Below are 21444 nucleotides of genomic sequence, written 5' to 3'. Positions count from 1 at the left end.
GATGACTGTAAGATCTCGGAAAATGTAGCAATTACAACTACAATGTGTACAAGAAACATACTTATGATGTCATTAGTTTCTTTGCACACAATGATTTGGAATAAATAATTCTGTGAAGACACACAGTATGATTTAGGGAAGAGGAAGGCACTGGAAACCTACCTTTGCAGAATCGGAAACATTATCCCAGTATGGAGAAGGAAAGTCCACTTGCCCCATCAAAATCTGATCAAAAAGCACTTCCTGGTCATCACCACTTCTGTTTAGGTGAACGACAACAAGGAAAAACAGCACTAAGATATCAACTCAGTGTACGTCTTTTCAGTCTTAGGCGCTGGAGCCCTTGCTTTCCCCCATAAATGTGTAAAAATGTGTATTTTTAAACAATTGAAAAATGTCCATGTGGAACTGCTTTGGTAAATTAAGAAAGAGTTTTTGGGCCAGGTGCGGCAGCTCACACCTGTATTCCCAGCATTTCGGGAGGCCGAGGCAGGTGGATCACTTGAGGTCAGGAGTTAAAGACCAGCCTGGCCAACATGGTGAAACCCCACCTCCACTAAAAATACAAAAAGTAACTGGGTGTGGTGGCATGTGCCTGTGATTCCAGCTAATCAGGAGGCTGAGGCAGGAGAACTGCTTGAACCCAGGAGGCGGAGGTTGCAGTGAGCTGAGACTGTGCCACTGCACTCCAGACTGAGCAAAAGAGAGACTGTCTCAAAACCAAAGAAAAAAAAAAAAAGAAAGAATGAGTTTTTAATGATATGGGGAAGAAATATGGAAGGCATACAAATTAGCATGCACGACGTAACAGGGAAAAAATAACAGGGATTGCAAGTAAAGTTCTTGTGCTCTTTTCCTGCCTCAGGCTCCTTTGTGCAAGAAGGGCTAATGGATCATTCGGAGAATAGAGAAATGCTCTGTCGGCGTTGAATAAAAGATGGTTGCCCATACCCACGGAATGGAGGGAAACCACACAGCAGGATATAAGTGATTACACCAGCTGCCCAGATGTCCACCTTGAGGCCGTATCTGGAAAAATAAGGGATGTTAAAGTTAGGAGAGTCAGGCGTGGACAAATTATGCAGCTTGGTAAAATCAATGACTTTCCTCCTCCAAGCCAAAAATAAAACCAAACAAAATAACAATCCCAACAACAAACACTAAACTAAAACCCACCACTTAAACAGAGTTCAAGAAAAAAGTTTAAAAAATAAGAATTTAAAAAAAGACCAAGGTGCAGGAATAAAAAATCAAAGGAAGGCATGAATGGACTTATATGTAAATATCAATAAATGAAGAGTGTCAGCAAAAAGGTTTATTATAGTAACAGCAATTCTGAGATAAGGATGCACCCTTGAGATAAACTCCCTCACTTTAGGAATAATAATTATTTCTAGAAAGTCTTCCAATTTATAGAGTACTGACATATATGATCGTACTTTGTTTTCCTAGCAACTCCGTAGGTTGGACAAGGCAAGTATTGCTTATTGCACAGAAGAGAAAACAGGTTCAGACGAGTGAGTAATTTTGCTTAAGATCACACAGTTAGTGTCAGAGCTGGTCTCCTATAGGGTCTTCAAGACCCACTACTTCCTCCCAGCAGCAGGCAGAGTATGTCCCAGTAGAAAGTGTGGCTGTGCCCCAGGCAGCCCCACCTGAGGGAAGTCAGACAAGGCTATGGATGTGGGCTCCCACCTCATTCAAATTTGCCAAGTAGCAAAGTCCTCACTCCCTCATATCTTACCTCAGGAATTTCCCTGTTGGGATTCCCTTCTCATCTATTTGGTTTTTCTGCCCTCGTGGTCTATGGTACAACCAAAAACCAAACCAAAACAAAACAAAATCCCAAAAAACTATCTCCAACTGGTAACAGGGGAGAGCGCCACCTAGATTCCCAGCTGTGGACTGAAACTGCTAACGAGAAGAAAAAGTAGGGCTGCCTCCCCTCGGCGCCCCACCTCCCTATTCCTTCTGCTTAAGGATGACACCTCAGAGTCTGGTAAGAAATAGGGCTTCTTACCAAAGGAGTCTTTGACTCAGGCTGACCTGAGTTCAAATCCTGGCTCAGCCACTAAAACTAATCATGAGCTTACATGATATCTAACCCATTAGAGTATCAATTTATTGAAATGCAAAATAGGAATCGTACCATCTACTGGAAGAGTAAGAAGTAAAGGAGTTTCAGGCCTGGCATATTGTGGGGCCCAGTAAGGAACAGGCTACCCTGCCCTTCTCCCCACATTCATCTGATTCTGCACACAGAAACCAGGAAATTCCCAATGGTCCCTGATGCCTAAGGGTGTTTATACTCCACAGAAAATCAATGGATCCCCAAGAGGTCCCAAATGGGACCTGGACTGGAGGATAAGGGCAGCGGAGAGAAATAACCGCAGGAGACTGTAATCACCGCACACGGCAGTGTCTGTTTCTTTTATCTCCAAATGAGAGTTAATTACCATCGCTGTGTGTTTCTGTTAGTCTGAACATTTTTTACTCTGGGGTTAATAACTTCTGTTCTACCTTTAACAAAGACCAAATGGAAGCCGTAAGATTGCAGTAATTGACAAAACAGATCGGGAAAACAGAGAAAACGGCTCCCACTGTAAATGTTAAAGAATAAAATACATTTTAAAAAGAGTGAAAGAAACCTGATAGCTAATTATGTCTGGTAGGGCACAGCAGAACTATTTTTCCTGTTCTTGAAGCCGGCTAGTTCTTTTGCAAGCACAGCACTTAAACATAAGAGAAGCATATACCCAGTCTCTGCAATGATTTCTGGAGCCACGTATGTGGGGGTGCCACAGACTGTGTACAAGGGGCCATCTACAATGGTGGCCAGTCCAAAGTCACCCAGCTTCAGTGATTTGCTGCCATCTTGGTGCTCATACACCTAAAACAAAGGTAAAAAGCACAATTGTCTGAAAACCAAGAGCTCAAAAGTAATTTCTTGAAGAAATGAGGAACACTGTGTTTAAATTTAATGTATAGAAGGTAAAAAATAAATTAGGCAATTATGCAAGAATGGATATACATACAACATATCTTACTTCCTTTAGATTACTGCAAAACTGGAAACATGGTGGACACCTAGCAAATGGAAATTGGTTAAATAAATTATAGTACATTCATACAACAAAAGGTTACATGACCTTAAAATGGCGATATGAGTTTATAGTTATTGAATTATGTTTGGGAAATGAACAGAGTAGTTTTCAGATTGGTTTTTATAAAACATCCATTAAAGAAAAAAAAAGTACATACAAGAAAAAAAGAAAAAGTCTGAAAGAACACAGTGTGGCTGTATCTGTCTCTTGGTGGTAGGATTGTAGGTTTTCTTAATCCTTTTGTTTATCTGTATTTGATATTGTCTATAATTAAAACTGATTTGCATAATAAAATGAAGTATAGAAAGTCACTAGTGCAGTGTCTTCGATTTATGAAAATAATCTCTTTGTTTCAATATATTAAGAAAACTTGCGGGGTGCGGTGGCTCACACCTGTAATCCCAACACTTTGGGAGGCCAAGGCGGGTGGATCACCTGAGGTCAGGAGTTCAAGACCAGACTGGCCAACATGGTGAAACCCTGCCTCTACTAAAAATACAAAAATTAGCTGGGTGTGGTGGCGGGCACCTGTAATCTCAGCTACTCGGGAGGCTGAGGCAAGAGAATCGCTTGAACCCGGGAGGCGGAGGTTGCAGTGAGCTGAGATCAAACCATTGCACTCCAGCTTGGGCAACAAGAGCAAAACTCTGTCTGGATAAAAAAAAAAAGAAACTTTAAAAATTCAATTCTTTAGTAACTGAATACAAAAAAACTATACTTATAGAAAAATATTTTCAGTGCCCCGTATTTTCAACATGATCTGTTTACATTTCTTAAATTAACAATTGAAAGAGATATTAACATTTCATTTCACCTGTGGCAATTTGGAAAGATTTATCAGGTGCAGAGTCAGCATCCTGTCCAGGTTTCCCTTATTAAGGCAGTAAAAATCTTCTCTCCTTCACTCAACAAATCAAGAAAAGGATGCGTGTGACTGTCGGCAAGTATGTATACTCCTTTAATTCCAGCCACGATCAAAACAAATGGAGCTGCTCTAAACAGTATCCCAAATAACTTATTTTATTTCAAAGAAAAGATGCAAGGGCATTCAGAATCCTAATTCAGTGCCTTCTGTTGGAATGAATAAGATTAAGAAAAGAAAACCACAGTAAAAGGCTAGTAATTCCAGCAAGGGCAATCTTTCCGAGATGCCTCAGAAGCAGCCAAGTTGTCCATGTACATCAAAATACTTGATCCAACAAGCAGAGGCTTGCATACTCTCCTGTTCTCACTCTGTGATCATCTGTTACTTGCTGCGGTAGTCTGAATCTCTTGCACAGCAAGGCACATCTCCACACATCAGGGGCACTGCTACTATTCACACGCCATGTCTGCCTTCCTTTGGAAAAAGCAGATTAACTTTGCATTTCACTGCAACATAAAGGGCAGATGTTTGGCCAGCTAAGCTGCAATATCAGCAATGATCATTCGGATCCAACAGTTTTGGCAGAAGCAGGCAGTCAAATCCTCCTATCTGGAGAGATCGTGTCTTTTCTGAGCAAAAATATTCTTTTACATTTTCTCCATACTCATAGCATGGAGTCTTATTCCCAGGAGCTGTTGATCAGGATCGAGTTTGGGCTGCCCTCTGGCAGGTATCTGAAGGCTTGTGAGGTCACCTGTGCTTGGGTTGTTAGGGCAAAAACAGCCATATGTCCCTCACAGATGTGGCTTTGTCCAGCTGTCATCTGGGATGGACATTTTCTTCCTTAGTTAAGGAAGCAGCTGTCCAGCCTTGGTCACTTAGAGTTAAGTTAAAAACTTTGAGGCATCACAGCTGCAAAACACAACATCGGCCCCAGCCTAACTGTTCTTAGGCAAAAAAAAAAAAAAAAAAAACCCTAAGTTGTAGTCTTACCATGTCAGCCATTCTGGTCATCCAATGACAAGCAAATGTTTTTCATGAAAAGAAATCTGAGATGGAAACATCTAGTAGATGGTCTAGTTGATTTCCGAGGCAGAGCAGAATTGTTTACTTCCTTAATTCCATGTTGTTAACAATCACCTTTCTAAAATGCAAAATAATCTCTTGCTTTGATATTCTGCTAGGTCTAAACATTCATTCAGTGTGCTTTGTGAGGTGATGCAGATTATGATTTATTCTACCCCCTTGATGCAGGAATTTTGTAGCTTTTTTCTTAAACACAGTGTCTATATCACGTAACTATATTCAAAAGTTTGACAAAAGCAGATGTTGGTGGATTCAGTCATAAGTCCCATTTTAGTTCTAAATATGACCTTGTACTTCTCCTACATGTAGGAAAAGTTTTCTTTTCAAACATCTACATTTTAAAAGAAATTCCATCTAACATAAAGCCATAGACCAATTATATTTAATATGAATGAACAATATAGTTCAAAGTTTCAATAACTAAGAAAAAAATCACTAAAAATCTTCCTTAAAATAAATGAGTACTAATAAAAAAGTATTATTAAAAGTAATATAGGTCTACAAAAACCAAAACCATTAAAATACATTGAACCATAATTGTGATGTTCTTTTTACTCCCTGTACAGCTGTCTTTTAATCACTTGCATAGTGCCCTCCACTGTTTTTTTTTTTTTTTGCTTTAAAAACCACATAGTAGGATTTTCGTGAACATAAAGAGGTTCAAGGGATGCTTAGGAGAGAAAATGAGAGTATAAAGACAAAGGCCAATTCCAAGTAATTGAAACCATATCTAGACACAAGTACATTTGAAATGCTGCAACAGAATGTTTTTGCAGGTGAATAAATGTCCAGTCCTCTAGTTTGGAATTCTGTTTAACTTACTGTCAGGCAGGGCAGGAAACAAGGTCACTCTGGTTTTTTCTCTGTCAACACTTTGGGAGAAGGATGGAGAAGAATATACTTCAGTGTTTCTTCTCCAATGGGAGAGCCCTTCCCTCAATGGTTTAAGAAGCCCTCTCAAAACTGGAGCTCTTCATTAGCATCTGCTGCAGCCTAAGCTACGTGCACCCTTATCTCTTACCAAGCCAGTTACAGAGGGGCATGACTGAGGCCATTTGAAAATGTAATTAAACCTTTGTTTAAAAATCACAGATTGCTAAATACATCCATTTAAAGCCCACCGTGCATACACACATATCCTCACAAAACCATCTCCAGAAAGTATTATTCCAAATGGCAGCCATAAATTCACTTTGAACTAAAGTTTTAATTAAAAGTTAGAAATCAGAAAGGCTTCTAACACGTTCACACTGAAAATGCCAAATCCTTGGCTTAGACTACTCTCTGGATTGACTTGTTATTTGGCGTTCCTCCTTATTCTGACCATCTTTCAGAAAGGGCATGAACAGGCTGCAAGCGCAGGCTTGGACAGGCTGGTCCAGCTAGTGGAGCTCTGGTGTAAGAACTTTTTGCCATAACTGTATTTTAAAGCCTCTATAAAACGTGACCCACACGTGAAGCGGAGTACATTAATTGTCAGTCAAGGAGTATTCACAACATGAGGTATGATTTAATGTTCATCCCTGGTCCTTTAAGTGCTATAGATGTTCCCCCGCATTTTAAACACTGAAGGGCTATTAAAGGGACAGGGATTAGTGCAAATCACCCAGTATGTAGTGCTTTCACTGTTTTAACTAAGCAATAAAACTGTGTAATTGTACAACACTAATTGAATGCAGCTACACATAATTGTGGGCTGCCATATGTATCCTATTACCATAAAGACTGTCAGTATTTTGTAAGCTACTCTTGTGATCATTGCAGATGGCTACAGTCAGAGAAGTTGTTCTCTAGGGTTTATTATATGGCTATAAAGACATCCTATGATTTGACAGACTAAATGTGTTAAATGGCAACAATTATGAAAAAGGTTCCAATGAAAAGCTGAAGGCATAACCAACCAAGAACGGATATAACGAAAGGTCAGGTATGTAGATTTTGGGGCACACTGGTATTTTGCACAGGATTGTTTTTGAAAGAAGGGTTTTATTTTTGTTTTTTTTTTTGTTTGTTTATTTGAGGTTTTGCATTAGCTGCAACTTACCGAACAGTAGATCTTTAGGCATATGCTTGATTTCCCTTGGATGGGAAACTGAGACCATTTGGAAAAGTTATTTGAAAAAATAAAACATTTAATATATAGTCATAAAATGCAGCCGGTGACCATAAAATCATATGAAAACTCACAGATAACCTGAACCCAGTCAAAAGGTTTCTGAGATTCCCATCATATGGCACTAAAAGCTGACTAATATAACAGATGTGTTGGAACAAACATAATTCTCAATGTTTCCATGAATCCAAGGGTAACCCTGATGAAACATTGGCTAATGAATTATTAGTAACCACTGAAAACTATTTTACAGAGGAGCTCAGTAGGTACTAAAAATTATTTCACCAAACAGAATCGAACAAAAGTGGCATGAAATTGACAAAGCCATGAAAAAGGGTCAATTTACTTTTTGACATACATGGTATCCCTTTAAGAAGACATTGATTTTCCTTCAGCTATGCTATATGGCCTTTATGATGCTTTCTGAGGAAAATGGATTAAATTTAAATTTTTAACCTTTAAGAAATGAAATATAACAACATTTAAGCAGGTAGTCATTTTGTAGAATTATGGCCCACGTACTTTTGAATTAAATTTCCTGGAAAAACATAATAAAAGAATGCTATAGCTACATGTAAAATATTTATGAAATCAAAAATTAAATGAAATAATAAAAACAATGAATGTTGCACAGATGTCAGAAAGGAGTAATTCAGAAGAGAGGTAAAATTCAGAAGAGAACGAAAAAGTAAAATTGGTCTTCGATATTACACTGGAGATATCTGGGAAGATGGAGAAGTGAACGGAAACGCCAGGAAACCTGATTCTCACCCTCAATTTAAAATAGTCATGAAACTATCTCAAAAGGAGTTCTATGCAGCTGCAGCGAGATACACAAAACATGCACATTCCAGATTCTGTTAGGAATTATACATCCCAGGATTTTGCCAAAACTGTGGGAACTCAATGCCATTGCAATTTTAAAAAATGTTATTACATTTCTGTCACACACTTATTATCCAATATATCATAGTAGGAAAATGATCATTATAGAGGAAAAGGAACTAAACTCACCCATAATCTTGACACTCATAAACAAATGCTGTTCAGATTTTGGGACATGGACTTCCAGGGCTTTTTTTCTCTCTTTCCTATCCTTCTTTTTCCATTGAACAACATATCCTGAATGTTTTTCTGAAGTGAATCACATATATCTATACAATTACTCTCAGTGGCTGCTGGATATTCCATGATATGGATGCACCATATTAGTAATCCCAACAGCTACTATTACCACTGTCATTTATTGCACACACAGGACATACCAGGTATTGTGATGAAGACTTCATGTGTGTTTTGGTCCATTTGATCTTCACCACAGCCCTATTAATCTAGCACTTTTACTCATATTTTGCAGATGAGGAAATTGAGATTCGAAGATGTAAAGTAATTTACCCAATGTTACACAGCAAATAAGTGGCAGTGCTAGAACTTAAACTCAGATATGTCTGAGTCCAAGAGTCTAACCAGCATGTCCTAACACTATTGGTGGTCTAACCACCATTGTGCCACTATTTAATTCATCAGTGCCCTGAGATAAGTTATCTCCATATATGTTGTTTGGGTTTTGTTGTCTTTGTTTTTCCCCATACTGCAAAACCCTGACATGAACATCCCTCTGGATAGCTACATATCCAGTTTCTTCCTCTTAGGTTACATTTCTGGAAGTAGAATTACTTGGTCACGAGGCACACGTGTTATTGAAGGTTTCGGTTATATATTACCAAATTGAGTCTCTGACAGGTTCCGTCAAGTGACTCTCCCACCAACACATATGAGATAACTGTTATCCTCTTAACTTTGCCATCATTGTATGCTATTTTTAATTTTTGCTAGTCTGATAAGGCTATGTCGTTTTAGAAAGAAATGAGTGTCATCTCTTAATGACAGCAAAAAGGAGCAGTGAAGTAGACAAACACAGACCCACCAAGGTGACACAAGGTGAAAATCAATGTCTTCTTAAAGGAATATCTTTTCCTTCCTGTCCTCAACTCCCTGATGAAATCACAGGTCTTTGAACAAGAGCCCCCAGTAAACACTTAGTACAGTAACTGGCCAATTAGGGTACTAAATAATGCTTTAGGAAAATGTTGTGTCTTCTATTTTCCCTCAACTTCCATGCAGATTCAGAGACTAGAATTTTTTTTCTAAACACCTCCCCCCAAAAAAGGATCATTCAGTTTCTGCCTGAACACTTACAATGACAAGCTACCAGTAATAAAGGACATTTAAATTTCAAAGAAATTACATTATTAAAAACTTTTTCTAAAGTTAACCCTAAATCTCTTGCCCACTAATATCGTCTCTTTAATTTTAGTTCCGTGCTGTCCAATACAGTACAAGAAAGTTATCCCATCTTCCATGTGGCAGCCTTTCCTATATTTGATGAGAACCACCATGCCTCAAGTGGTGCATCCCTTCTCTGGGTCAACCCCAGGCCCAGACAGAATGTGTTCAAATTATTACCATAAGGGGTAACATGGTAAGCTGCGCCAAGGACTCTCTTGACTCTTTCAGGGAAAGAAGTCTAAGGGCATATAAATATTTTTAGCGGTCTTGTCATACTGAGATTCACACTGAACGAACAGCCTTCTCCAGGTCAACTAATAGCCTTTGGACCTGCAGTCAGGCCAAGTATTCCATTATTGTTTCTGTAATTGCCAATAACACAACTACACCAAAACTAACTTAGTCTCTAGAGATTTATGTTTATCTCTTGTTTAACTTCTTCTTACCAATTTTGAACCTTTATAGAGCCAAAAATATTTTTGGATCTCACTTCTGTCATTGGTATAATTCATTTTCATTTGGAGTCACTGATACTGATGAGTAGGGCAGGATTGGCACCAGACTCACAGAAGATCACTGGCTCCTTTCCTTTGGGTAACCTCCAATCCATTAGTCAATACACTCTGAGGGCTCAAGTTCTGTGTTATTGTCCATGACCTTAGACCCATTCTCTCTGTGGACTCATCTTGTCCAACAGTGCAGTTAGCTATCCCATCACCAAATGGATTTCTTTGAGGAATTAAGAGTCATGGGATTAAGGTGAAGGAAAGATGTTATCTTGTGAGCATGGACTTGAAAACTAGGGAGAGCTGGAGCATAACCTGTCATCGTCACTTTAGTGGAACAGGACTAGCTTATTGCTAGATATAATCCACTGCGTGAAAACAAGGACCATGAGTTGCACGTGTCATTTTGATGGGCAGCTGGGAGCAGGCACAAACACTTGAACACAGAGTTTCTATCCAAGGAGAGGCAGTTTTTCTCCTAGAGGCTCTTGGGGACTTTGGGAGGGAAAAGATTTTTGAATGTTTATATTTGAAGAAAATGACTATGCTTGGTTCTGGAACCTAATAAAAACTAGTGATGTGAGCTATAGTTTTGTTAGTAAAGATTCAATTTTTATAAGGAGGAGGCACCTGTGTACACATTTTTGAAAGACCTGCCCAGGTCCTTGGAAGAAACACAAGCTGCTAATGATGGTTTTTGCTGCTGAGGGTACAAGCTTGCCATCTAGTGGTGACTTGTGTAAACTGAAGGTATTAATTTTTTTTTTTTTTTTAAATTAAGCAAAAAGTTCCTTCAGTCATGAACTATCATGGCATACACACACACACATACATATACACATCCACACATCCACCCATACATACACAGTGGTCCCATGCCTAAGCCCATCTGGGGAAGCATCATGTTTTCTCCCACTGCTCAGTGAAGTTTATACTGAGGCCAGTGTCAGAACTCCGTCTAACAGGCCAGTTGGGAATGTTTTGGGCTTGCCAGGCGGCTCTGTCCTCTGTTTAAAGAAGTATCACTCATTCACTCACTCACTCATTCCGCTTATCCACTTTGACATCCACCTGTCCATACAATTATTAAGTACCAGGCATGACAGCAAGTGAAGCAACAAGAACCATATAAAATCATGGGCATGATCAATTTAGGCAGAAAAACTTTAGTTAAATACAATAATAAATTAATAAAGGGTATTTTTCGTTGGGTCAGTACCTAGTTTTCACCTAAAATGTGGCTGGAAATATTCCTGAAAGTCAAATCATATTTTCTCATCAAAATACTTCAACCTGATCAAACACTAGAGTTAAATAAATCATTCATAAAATCAATATAGATCCTTAAGGCCAAGCTACATTTTTATGCTGTTCTATAAGAATTAAAAATAAAAAAATGCTAAAAGTTCTATATACACAATTATACTGCATACAATGAAATCTATAGCTGAATTAGATATGTATTAAAAATACTTTGCTAGTTATAACAAATATTAATCTAACACTTAGCTAACAGAAATCTTGTCAGTCTTACAATTTAGAAGGGTTTTATAAGCCTTTTAATAAAGTAGTAAAACAAAGTATGCTGTGAAGTCTTTTTATATATTTGGTAAGTTTCCCTATCATAAGTAAACGGATTCCAAATCTTTACATTAACTTTATTATAACATTTTCCAAAAATAGTCTATAGCTTTACATTTTGCCATGAGGTGGCAAATCCATGCATGGGTGAATAGTAAAATTTCTAAAGCAATATTTTAAAAAAGGGTTAAAAAGTGATTTTCACCACATACAACATTATCATTAGGCTGTTTTATTTTTAGGAATAATTTAATTTCACTTTTAATTACAAAGAAAGGGGAAATTTTAAAAAGGAAATTAATAGTTATGTGTTATCTCTTTATTTCATCAAATTCCCTTAAAGAAGGCTTGAAGGAGGTACCTTCTTCAAGGTCATAAGACCAGTCAGTGGAAGAGTGAACCACTTGGTTTTGAACTTTTGTCCGTCTGACTATAAATCCTGGGTGTGTGAGGGTCTACCTTCTGTGACAGTTCCGTTATTTCCACAACTCTCCACTGAATGTGAAATCAACAGTCATCTCCTGCGCAATTAGTGACATCATCCTAGTTTTGTTAAACCAGGACAGAATAAGTTGTGTTAAGTTTTGCTAAACTTATTTGAACTATTTTATCCTGTAATAGATTTATACCTACAAAATTCACCAACCCCTAATCCCTACAGTCAGAAATCACTGTAATGGATAATAAAATCTCTTTAGTTTTTCATATAGATATTTTAAACCTCTATTATAAATGACTGCAATTGCTTCTCTATATAGTTCAGCTTCTTAAATTAGAAGAGAAAGGAAAAAGAAAGGAGAGAACTTTTTTCTTTTATGGTAATTTAAAGTAAAATATGTTTGAATCAGCATAATACGTTAGAAGTATCCCGTAAATTGTAATTTTAGTAAAAGTGCACTCCTATGTAATCACTTATGGCATTTACAGAAATGGATAACACTTCAGAGAGGAGTAAGTGAACAATGGGTACACAAAACTGAGCAGCAAAAGCAAAAAGGAAAGGAAATGAAACTTTAATTTTCCATCGCTGAAGTTTGGGAGCTTAGAGAAGTTTTTAAACAAAGGCCCAGTTGTAAGTCCGTTCCCATGAGACAATCCTACACAATTCAAGACACAGGAAAAGTGAGTGCAGATGAGAGAAAATTGCTGCAGTTGATGGAGGCAACTATGCAGAAGAGAATGTTTAGGCTACTGTGGAGATGAGGAATTTAAGGTGCAATTAAGTCAGGGCTCAGTCACTTGACCTCGGCTGCCTTTTATTAGCCAGTAGCTACAAGATTACCAGCGTAATTGCAATGAACTAATTGTGTGCATATTTATTTCTTGAATGCCTATCTTTTTGGCTTCAGTGTCAACTTCACGAAGACATGTGTCTCTCTTGTTCCCTGGCACAGTACCTGACACAGCAAGTACTCAGTACCTGTCCTTAACGCAGAGCTTACTGTAGTGTAGTGATAAGAGCTAAGGCTCTGGAAGTCGAATTAGGTTGAGACCTTGACTCTTCTACTTAAGAACTGTTCCAACTGTGGGCAGGTCATTTAACTTCTAAGTACCCATGTTCCTTACCTATGAAATGACATAGTAATAGAACTTACCCTATATGGTTGCTGCGAGGATGAAACGAGATAATGACCATAAAGACGTTAGCACAGGGCCAAGTACATAGATGGTTCTCCGTCACCGCAGATCTTACTAGCTTTTATTTGTGTCATGGGAGTTGGGTGGCTCACGTGCCTTTAGACTTGAGTGTGTATGCAGGTTACCTGGGGGAACTGGCTGCCACGTGGATTTCTGCAAGCTGTCTTCAGTCACCAGATTCTGATTTGGTAGGGCTGCATCCAGGCCCAGAATTTGCATTTTTAGCAGGCATCTGGGAATAATTCTGATTCAGGGAGTCTTTAGACCACCCTGGAGAAACACTACTTTAGAAAGAGAATCCTCTTTTCCCAGATTTCTGAAGAGATGGGCAAAGTAACAGAAGTCATATATTATACATGATGCTCAGGGGTGGATAATGAAAGTAAAAGAAGAACTAGCATCATTGGGAAAACACATATATATATGCACAGTATATAGAAATGAAATATATTTCATTAAAATTCCAGCCTGAAGAGCCAGCAACATTTACATTACTCCCATATTTCCCAGTGAAGTGCTGCATACTTAGTCTCTACCTCTTCTCTTTTTCCTCTGCATTTCCCTTAATAACTGGGTGAGGAAGGACCCCCATTTGCTTTAGTGGAGATCTCTCAAGGTTTCCACAGGGATGTGGAGTACATGAAAAGCAAATCAAATCGTGTAAAGTAGGGGGAAGGATGTCTTTGGTCTTAAAAATTAGTCTTTTTCGAAATTGTTTTTATGCTAAGGGGCTAGAGTCTTAAAAACCCATTATAATTCTTTTTCTTTTAGATTTTGGATCACATGATTGAGCTATAAAGTTGGGAGACTCAGAAAAAGTCTACAAGGGCTTCCTTTTTTTCCCCAAGTAAAAACTTCTTTTTTCTTTTCTTTTCTCTTTCCTTTTCTTCCTCTTCTCTCTCTCTTTCTTTCAAGACAGGGTCTCACTCTGTCACCCAGGCTGGAGTGCAGTAGTGTGACCACAGCTCACTGCAGCCTTGACCTCCTGGCCTCAAGCGATCCTCCCACCTCAGCCTCCTGAGAAGCTGGGACTACAGGCACACACTACAATAATCTCTGGTTAATTAAAAATTTTTTTCTTTTTTTGTAGAGATGGGGGTCTCACTATGTTGCCCCAACTGGCAAGTAAAAACTTTCTAACATAAAAGCACCTGAGATAAACGACATCTGTGTCTGTGTAACTTGTTACTATCTTGTCCTAGCCCGAGGTATTCAATACAGCCCTACCCTTTATGAGTTCAGTTACCATTCTTGTGCCTGGTTTTTATTTGCTAACAAATCAGGTGTTTTTAAGGGTGCATTAACTCATCTAGATCAACCTAAAAGGCTAGTTTCCAACTAGATTCTGAAGGCTAACTGGAAATTAACCTTTCAGGTAATTTTTTAAAAAAAGAAAGAAAAGAAAAAAGAAATATTCATATTCATTTATGAGTTCTTGGAACTCAGGATGCCCTGTAGGTGGAATTCCTCTTACCAGCAGGTTCTCTGGCTTGATATCACGGTGGACAATGTTCAGGCTATGCAGGTATTTGATGGCGCTGGCTAGGTTGTACAGCATCCCACTGGCGTCCCTCTCAGTGTATTTGTTAGTGGAAGTAATGGCATCAAAAAGGTCTCCCCCCTGAGAAGAGAACAGAAGGTGGAGCAGCACATTAACAGATGGGCCAGTGGTGCCACCTGCTGAGGCCACTCACAAACCACAAAGGACAGAAAGAATGGATGTGGAATCTTTGGGTTCCTAAGGGCTTTTCCTGCCACTTCCCTCTCAAAGGCCCGAAGGCTGAATGGTGATTTCTCCACCCACTACACAAGCCAGAGGCATTTCCCCCAGAGCTCAAAGACAGGGGAAGGGTGAGGATTCTCCACCACCAGACACAAGGCCATTTCCACAGCTCCCAGCTAGGGGAGGAGGAGATGCAGCTGGATCCCCAGGGCAGAGGCCTGTGACACATGAAGATCCCAGTGACACATGCTACCTGCCTCACATTGACTGCCAGCCAGAGTTCAAATTCGTAATCCTTAACCTCCTCCAGTGAGGAACAGGTAATACCGCAAACTGCATACTGAAAATGTTCTACTGCCTAGTGAAATTACTAAAACGCATGCGCGCACACACACACACACAATCCCCTTCATACGCTACATTTAGCTCTTTGGGAGTGGGCGTAGTGTTTTCTTTTTCAATATTGTGTTTCTTTGTAAGGAACAAAGAAAAGGACTAGAAACTGTCATTTCAAAGATGAGCCAGATAAAAGAGGGAGGAAGAGGGGGGAAAATCTCAAAGAAAGTTTTCGAGGACTGTTATTCATCTGAACTTTTGTTTCCCTTGTTCCTTTTAAAATATATTGCTTTTTGGTAAAATGCAATGATTTTTAAGCTTCAACCTAAGTACCATTTATTCAAAACCCTTTCAGAGAATTGGAGTCTGGTTTACTATCAGTATGTGCATCATTCTTGCCTACAGTGCACCAAACTGCTACGCACCGTAACCAACTGTGATCATCTGTTACCTGATGTGCTACAGAACTCAGTTTTTCCTTTTTAAATAGCTAAAGCAAAAGATATTCCCTGTAGGCTGATGATTTTCAAATCTGCCTCTTGGGCCTGGGCCCTCTGCACCCCTGTATAGTCTCCACTCTGGAGGCTTCTCTCACTATCCCCAAAGCTGCAACGGTTCTCAAGCTAAGCACACAGATTTTTTTTTTTTTTCAAAATGAATAGTTTTTTCAACTTTCTGCTTCTCTCAAAGGTAAGGCTGCTACACACAGGTTTTCAGGTTGTCTCTGTACCACTTGAGGAGGTGGGACAGTCACCGTGCTCTATGTGAACAGCACCCTGGAGTTCCACCACAGGGCATGTGTGGCTGTATATGGAGACCCTGCAAAGATTCCACCAGTCCTAGTTACCTGGGCTCCTGGCATCTTGTAATGTCCCTTTTTATAAGAGACAAAGTCTTGCTTTGTCACCCAGGCTGGAGTGCAGTGACACAATCATGGCTCACTGCACTCAGATTCCTGGACTCAAGTGATCCTCCTGTCTCAGCCTCCAGAGTAGCTGGAACCACAGGAGCAGGCCATCATGCCCGGCTAATTGTTATTATTTTTTTTTGTAGAGATGGGGCTTCGCTTTGTTGCCCAGGCCGGTCTCCAACTCCTGACCTCAAGTGATCCTCCTGCCTTGGCCCCCCAAAAGTGCTGGAATTACAGGCGTGCATCTGGCTCCTTTCTTCTTTGTCCTCAACAACGCAGTCAACAGGTCTTATCGGTCCTCTCTTGGACACGTTTTTCCTTCGCAGCCATCTGGGCCTTCCTACTCTGCCAAACGCTTCTGTTGCCTCATCCCTGGATTGTTGTCATGTGGTCTCACAATCCGCTCTGCTTCCCTCCGTGAGTTCTTTATCCAAAGCATCCTGCACACTGACTGCTACCTTCCCACACATTATGTCACTATTTTCTTTCTTTCTTCAAGAAATCACCATTCTTTTCCCACAGCCGAAAGGAGGAGGCTTTCTATGTTCTGCCCCAACCTTCATTCCACCCTGTTTAATTTCCTCTCTTGCCACTACTTAAAACAGTGACCCTCATGCTCCAGGATATTTCTTCCCTAGCCATCCGAACAGGCCAAGATCTCTGTCCTCAAGCCTGTCCTCATGAGAGCCCCCTTCCTGAAGTGTCCTGTCTCCTCCCCTTCAGTTTTCTAATTCCCGTTGCTCTCTCAGGGCCCAGCTGCAGGCCCAGTTCCTCCGCAAGGCCTGCTTTCCTCTGAACACATAGGCAGCCTGCACGTGCACCGCCTCTGGCAGGCAGAAGGCTAAAGTCCTGCGCCTGATCAGTATGGAATTTCATGCTGATCCACTGCCTTTCGAAACAGGAGCCTTGTTTGTCTAAGAGCTTCAGGCATTCTTTGGCACATCACTGGGCCCTGAGGGTTTGAGAAGCACACCCCACCCACATGTCTCAGTGGAAAAGTCCTGGGAGTCTTTCAAGTCAAGCCTGGGGCTGGCCTTCACTTCCCTGGGAAGCTTCTCGAGCTGCCCTCAGGGCATTCTGGGTGAGATTAAATCGAAGGGTATGATCTTGCAGCACAATTGAGAGTCCCAGTGCTGGGCTACGGTGACCTTCCTTGGCCTTTTTAGGGTATCTTGGTGATGCAGAGAAAATTCACAAAGGCAGTTAAGTGTAACGAGGACCTTAACATAGTCACCTAACCAAGCACACGATTGAGAGTCAGACTAAGATTTCTTACAAAATTCCCCATTCAGAGTGCCTGAGCCTTTGCCATCTTGAAATTTCATTTAGTCTTAGCACTCCAAAAATCAGCCAACAGTGGGGGTAAGGCAATAATAACAGGGGGGTATTCAAATTCTAACAGCACACAGAAGGGCAACAGAATGGCTTGAAGTTGGTAGTCTAAAAATTAATATTGTTGGAAAAAGTCTCCTTGGTACTAGGGAAAGTATAATTTACAATGTTGGCAAAAAGATAATTTGATAATAAAGTACCAACAGGAAAATCTTCATATTTTTTCTTTATTCAAATGAAATCAACTTATCTTTTCTTTTTCTTATTTTTTTTGAGACAGAGTTTCGCTCTTTTTGCCCAGGTTGGAGTGCAATGGTGCAATCTCGGCTCACTGTAACCTCTGCTTCCCGGGTTCAAGAGACTCTCCTGCCTCAGCCTCCCAAGTAGCTGGGATTACAGGCGCCCATCACCACTCACCACGCCCGACTAATTTTTTGTATTTTTAGTAGAGACGGGGTTTCACCACGTTGGCCAGGCTAGTCTGGATCTCTTGACTTCATGATCTGCCCGCCTCGGCCTCCCAAAGTGCTGGGATTACAGGCGTGAGCCACCGTGCCAGGCCGACTTTTCTTTATTGGATTATCAGTTTAATGTTTTTACCTCCCTCAGCCTCAAACATGACGATAACCTTGTTACTACAAAAAGGCTCCCATTCTTTGAAAGAAACAAGTCCTAATTTGAAGTAGACTAAAAATAGGTTTCAGCTATAAATACAAATAATCACTAAGTTAAAGAAAATGCCGATATGTCTAAGGTGAAGCAACTCTGAACAACAAAAACTTAAAGACCCTAGAATGAACATTTATCATATCATCACAGATTAGCTTACTAAATGCTTTCCTTGTCTTGAATTTTTAAGAGAAAACCTCACATTCAAGTCAGCAGTGATTCCAAACATGCCCTGGGAGCCTGAGGCGCCCCCTGGCGGTGCTCACAGCTGATGCAGAAGGCGGTACAACAGTCTCCAACTAAGGTAGACATTACTTAAACCTTCAGTTCCGGCCGGGTGCTGTGGCTCATGTCTGTAATCCTAGCACTTTGGGAGGCGGGCGGATCACGAGGTCAGGAGATCCAGACCATCCTGGCTAACACGCTGAAACCCCATCTCTACTAAAAATACAAAAAAATTAGCTGGGTGTGGTGGCGGGAGCCTGTAGTCCCTGCTACTCGGGAGGCTGAGGCAGGAGAATGGCGTGAACCCGGGAGGTGGAGCTTGCAGTGAGCCGAGATTGCACCACTGCACTCCAGCCTGGGCGACAGAGCGAGACTCTGTCTCAAAAAAAAAAAAAAAAAAAAAAAAAACCTTCAATTTGATGAATATACTAGAAAAGACTTGAGAACACAACAGCTTCGTGAAAATGAAGCATGACATTTTTTTAAATTTCTAATTCCTGAAAGTGTCAAATGTATGGAAGGAGAGTAAGAGACTTTTCATCTCCATTCAACCATCATCAATTGGCTATCCCCATAGTCTCTGTTTTCATAGAATAAGAAGGTAATATGTGACAGGATGAGATGACGACATTCACTGAAAGTCAGTGCGCTATTCACATCATTATTAGGACAGCGCTATTTTCCCATTATGTTGGTGACTAAAAGTTTAAAGCTTGTTTTTACAAGATGGCTGGTACCTTTGGATATAGTTCATGGAAAAGTGAATGATTTTCCATTACAACAATGACAACTGTATTGGTACCTAATACTTTGTGTGTCACACAAACTGGTGGGAGCTATCTCTTTATCCCCACAAAACACCATTAAGCAGGTATTATTAGTATTCTCACTTTACATATGGTGAAACTGAGGCATAAAGAGGTAGACCCAAGGTCATGGGCCTCTTTGTGCCAAGGCTGGGACTTGAGTCCTTGTGTACAGTTCTCCTGTGAACATTCCTAATCACTGGGCCAATACCCAGAAATGGGAACCTGAATATTGGTGAGAGAAAATAAGGAAAAGAGCTCTAGAATATAGGCAAGCGTGGTGCCATCAATAAAGGCTTACTTTTTTTCCAAAATACACACCTTTACTAATTCCATGACAAGATACAGTTCAGTTGGCACATCCATCTCCTCAATCAGAAGAACAATATTGGGATGCTTCACTCTTCTTAAAATAGACACTTCATTCTGGATCATGTGCTCCTGTCCAAAGGAAAAGTTATCTTCATCAGCTTCCACACAAAACATATGGAGAGCTAACTCAATGAGTACAACTATACTATGTAAGGGTCAAGAGAGATGCATTTTGGTAAAATGTAATGAGCCTGTCTTGTATTCTGATATTCACATATAGCCTAGAATTGTCAACTGATGTGGAGGTCCTTACATAATGCTTATAATTCAGAACCTATCATGATAACTACAGTTTCATAGCAAAGAATGAGATGAAACTTAGATCACATGAAGAAGGGAAGAGAGTAAACAAACAAAAAGATAAGGAAGATAAATCATATATAATCATTCCAAATAATTTTTATCCTAGGGATATACATAAAGTTATATTCTAGTAAGTGTATAACATTCTATTCCAGCAAAATTCAACCCTTAGGGTGAACCAATGTTTATTTGGGAGCTGATCTTTGTGTTTCTTTTGACCTCTTGAACCCTCTATCTCATAAGAACAAATTTTATACATACTTTGCCTCGACATTTGCTTTTCTTGATAATTTTCAGAGCATACTCCCTAGCAGTCGATCTGCAAAGAGAAAGTTTGTGTTTTTAACATAAAACTTAACTTCAAATCTGTTGAATTATTTTGTCAGGGATCAATTTCCTACCCCATAGATCTTGTGTCATGTTGTAAATATTTTGTGAAAGGATTTCCTTTCTGTTTTGTTTTTTTTTAAACAAATAAATATGTAAATGTTGATGGACTGACCAAGTGTAAGGACAGGAAGTCTGCTGGCATAGAGAAATCTTGGGCTGTTTATGTTGCCATACTTGTAATAAAACCACTAGCACTGGCACTTTGCTCCTCAAGTTGCCCACTTGTCTCTCTTCCAAGTGTACTTTCCTTCCTTTTCTTACTGTCAGAAAGCTTTTTAATAAATTTCCACTCCTGCTCTGAAAACAAAACAAAACAAAACAAAACGCTAGTATTGCTCCTGCGTCTTAGCTCCTCCTGCTTCCAGGTTGTTCTTCCCTCCCCTTCCCTCTGAAGTGATGTAGTGGCAGCCTAAAGCAGAGATGAGTTTCTGCCATTCCCATTGCCTCAAGTCTCTCCTGAGGTTCTCTATCCACCCAGGGCACCTGTGACTGTTTTCCGAATGTTCACACAATCACACGGAAGACTCTAGAGACAGCAGTCCACGCTCTTTAGACCTCAGTTCAGTGTGAAGGCCTGTGCGAGTTCTGCTGGGAACTCATGGATGATACGGTCAAGGCATAAAGAAAGGGGTAAAATCTATCTCAGAGCTTCCGGGGAGCCCGGGCCCTTTTATGGGGTGTCTCATTTCATTGAAAGAAAATGAAGGTGACAATGAGAATCCACTCGCTCCCCAAAGCCACATGGCAGCATTCAAATCAGACTCTCAGTTCTCGAGGCCCCTGCTCCCTGCATAGGACAGTCAGTGCTGCCCCTCCTCTGTGACAGGTGTAGGAGGAAGGGTTTAGTCCTATCGCTACCTTTAAACAGCTTCCTAATTTGTGCTAACATTGCTGAGATACTGTAGAGGCAAACACAAGAACACGTCTATTATTAAAGGGCACAATGCATACTTCACAATCATAGTAAACCACGACTTCACAAGCATTGCTGTTTGATTTCTGGTGTGAAATTGAGAGAGCCTAGCTTTTTACCTATAGATAAAAGTCAATTTTGTGGATCCATTAAAGCCAACTTTGTGGATCCAATGGACACAAATAGTAATGAGGTTAATTAAGAACACGCTTTTAAAACAGGGCTTTAAAATCTTCAGTATGGTGAATTAAATGAGATTTCCTAGTTATATGGTTATAGCAAG

At 40.0% G+C, this 21444-nt stretch overlaps 1 protein-coding gene across 4 annotated transcripts in view; it reads right to left on the bottom strand.

The window, feature by feature from the left end:
- The window catches only part of DCLK1 (doublecortin like kinase 1), a 359681-nt gene that overhangs the window by 40383 nt on the left and 297854 nt on the right, over window positions 1–21444 (bottom strand). For all 4 annotated transcript variants that reach the window (XM_033235344.1, XM_033235334.1, XM_033235362.1 and 1 more), the window contains 6 exons: window positions 20120–20177; window positions 19505–19624; window positions 14657–14803; window positions 2757–2890; window positions 952–1029; window positions 163–259 (listed from right to left, as the gene is read on the bottom strand). In XM_033235344.1, coding sequence (XP_033091235.1) covers window positions 163–259; window positions 952–1029; window positions 2757–2890; window positions 14657–14803; window positions 19505–19624; window positions 20120–20177 — 634 coding nt within the window. The remainder of the gene's footprint in view (window positions 1–162; window positions 260–951; window positions 1030–2756; window positions 2891–14656; window positions 14804–19504; window positions 19625–20119; window positions 20178–21444) is intronic.

This window comes from Trachypithecus francoisi, unplaced genomic scaffold (assembly GCF_009764315.1).
Source record: "Trachypithecus francoisi isolate TF-2019V2 unplaced genomic scaffold, Tfra_2.0 Contig01461, whole genome shotgun sequence".
Taxonomy (NCBI): Eukaryota; Metazoa; Chordata; class Mammalia; order Primates; family Cercopithecidae; genus Trachypithecus; species Trachypithecus francoisi.
This window is presented reverse-complemented; position numbering and strand designations above follow the sequence as displayed.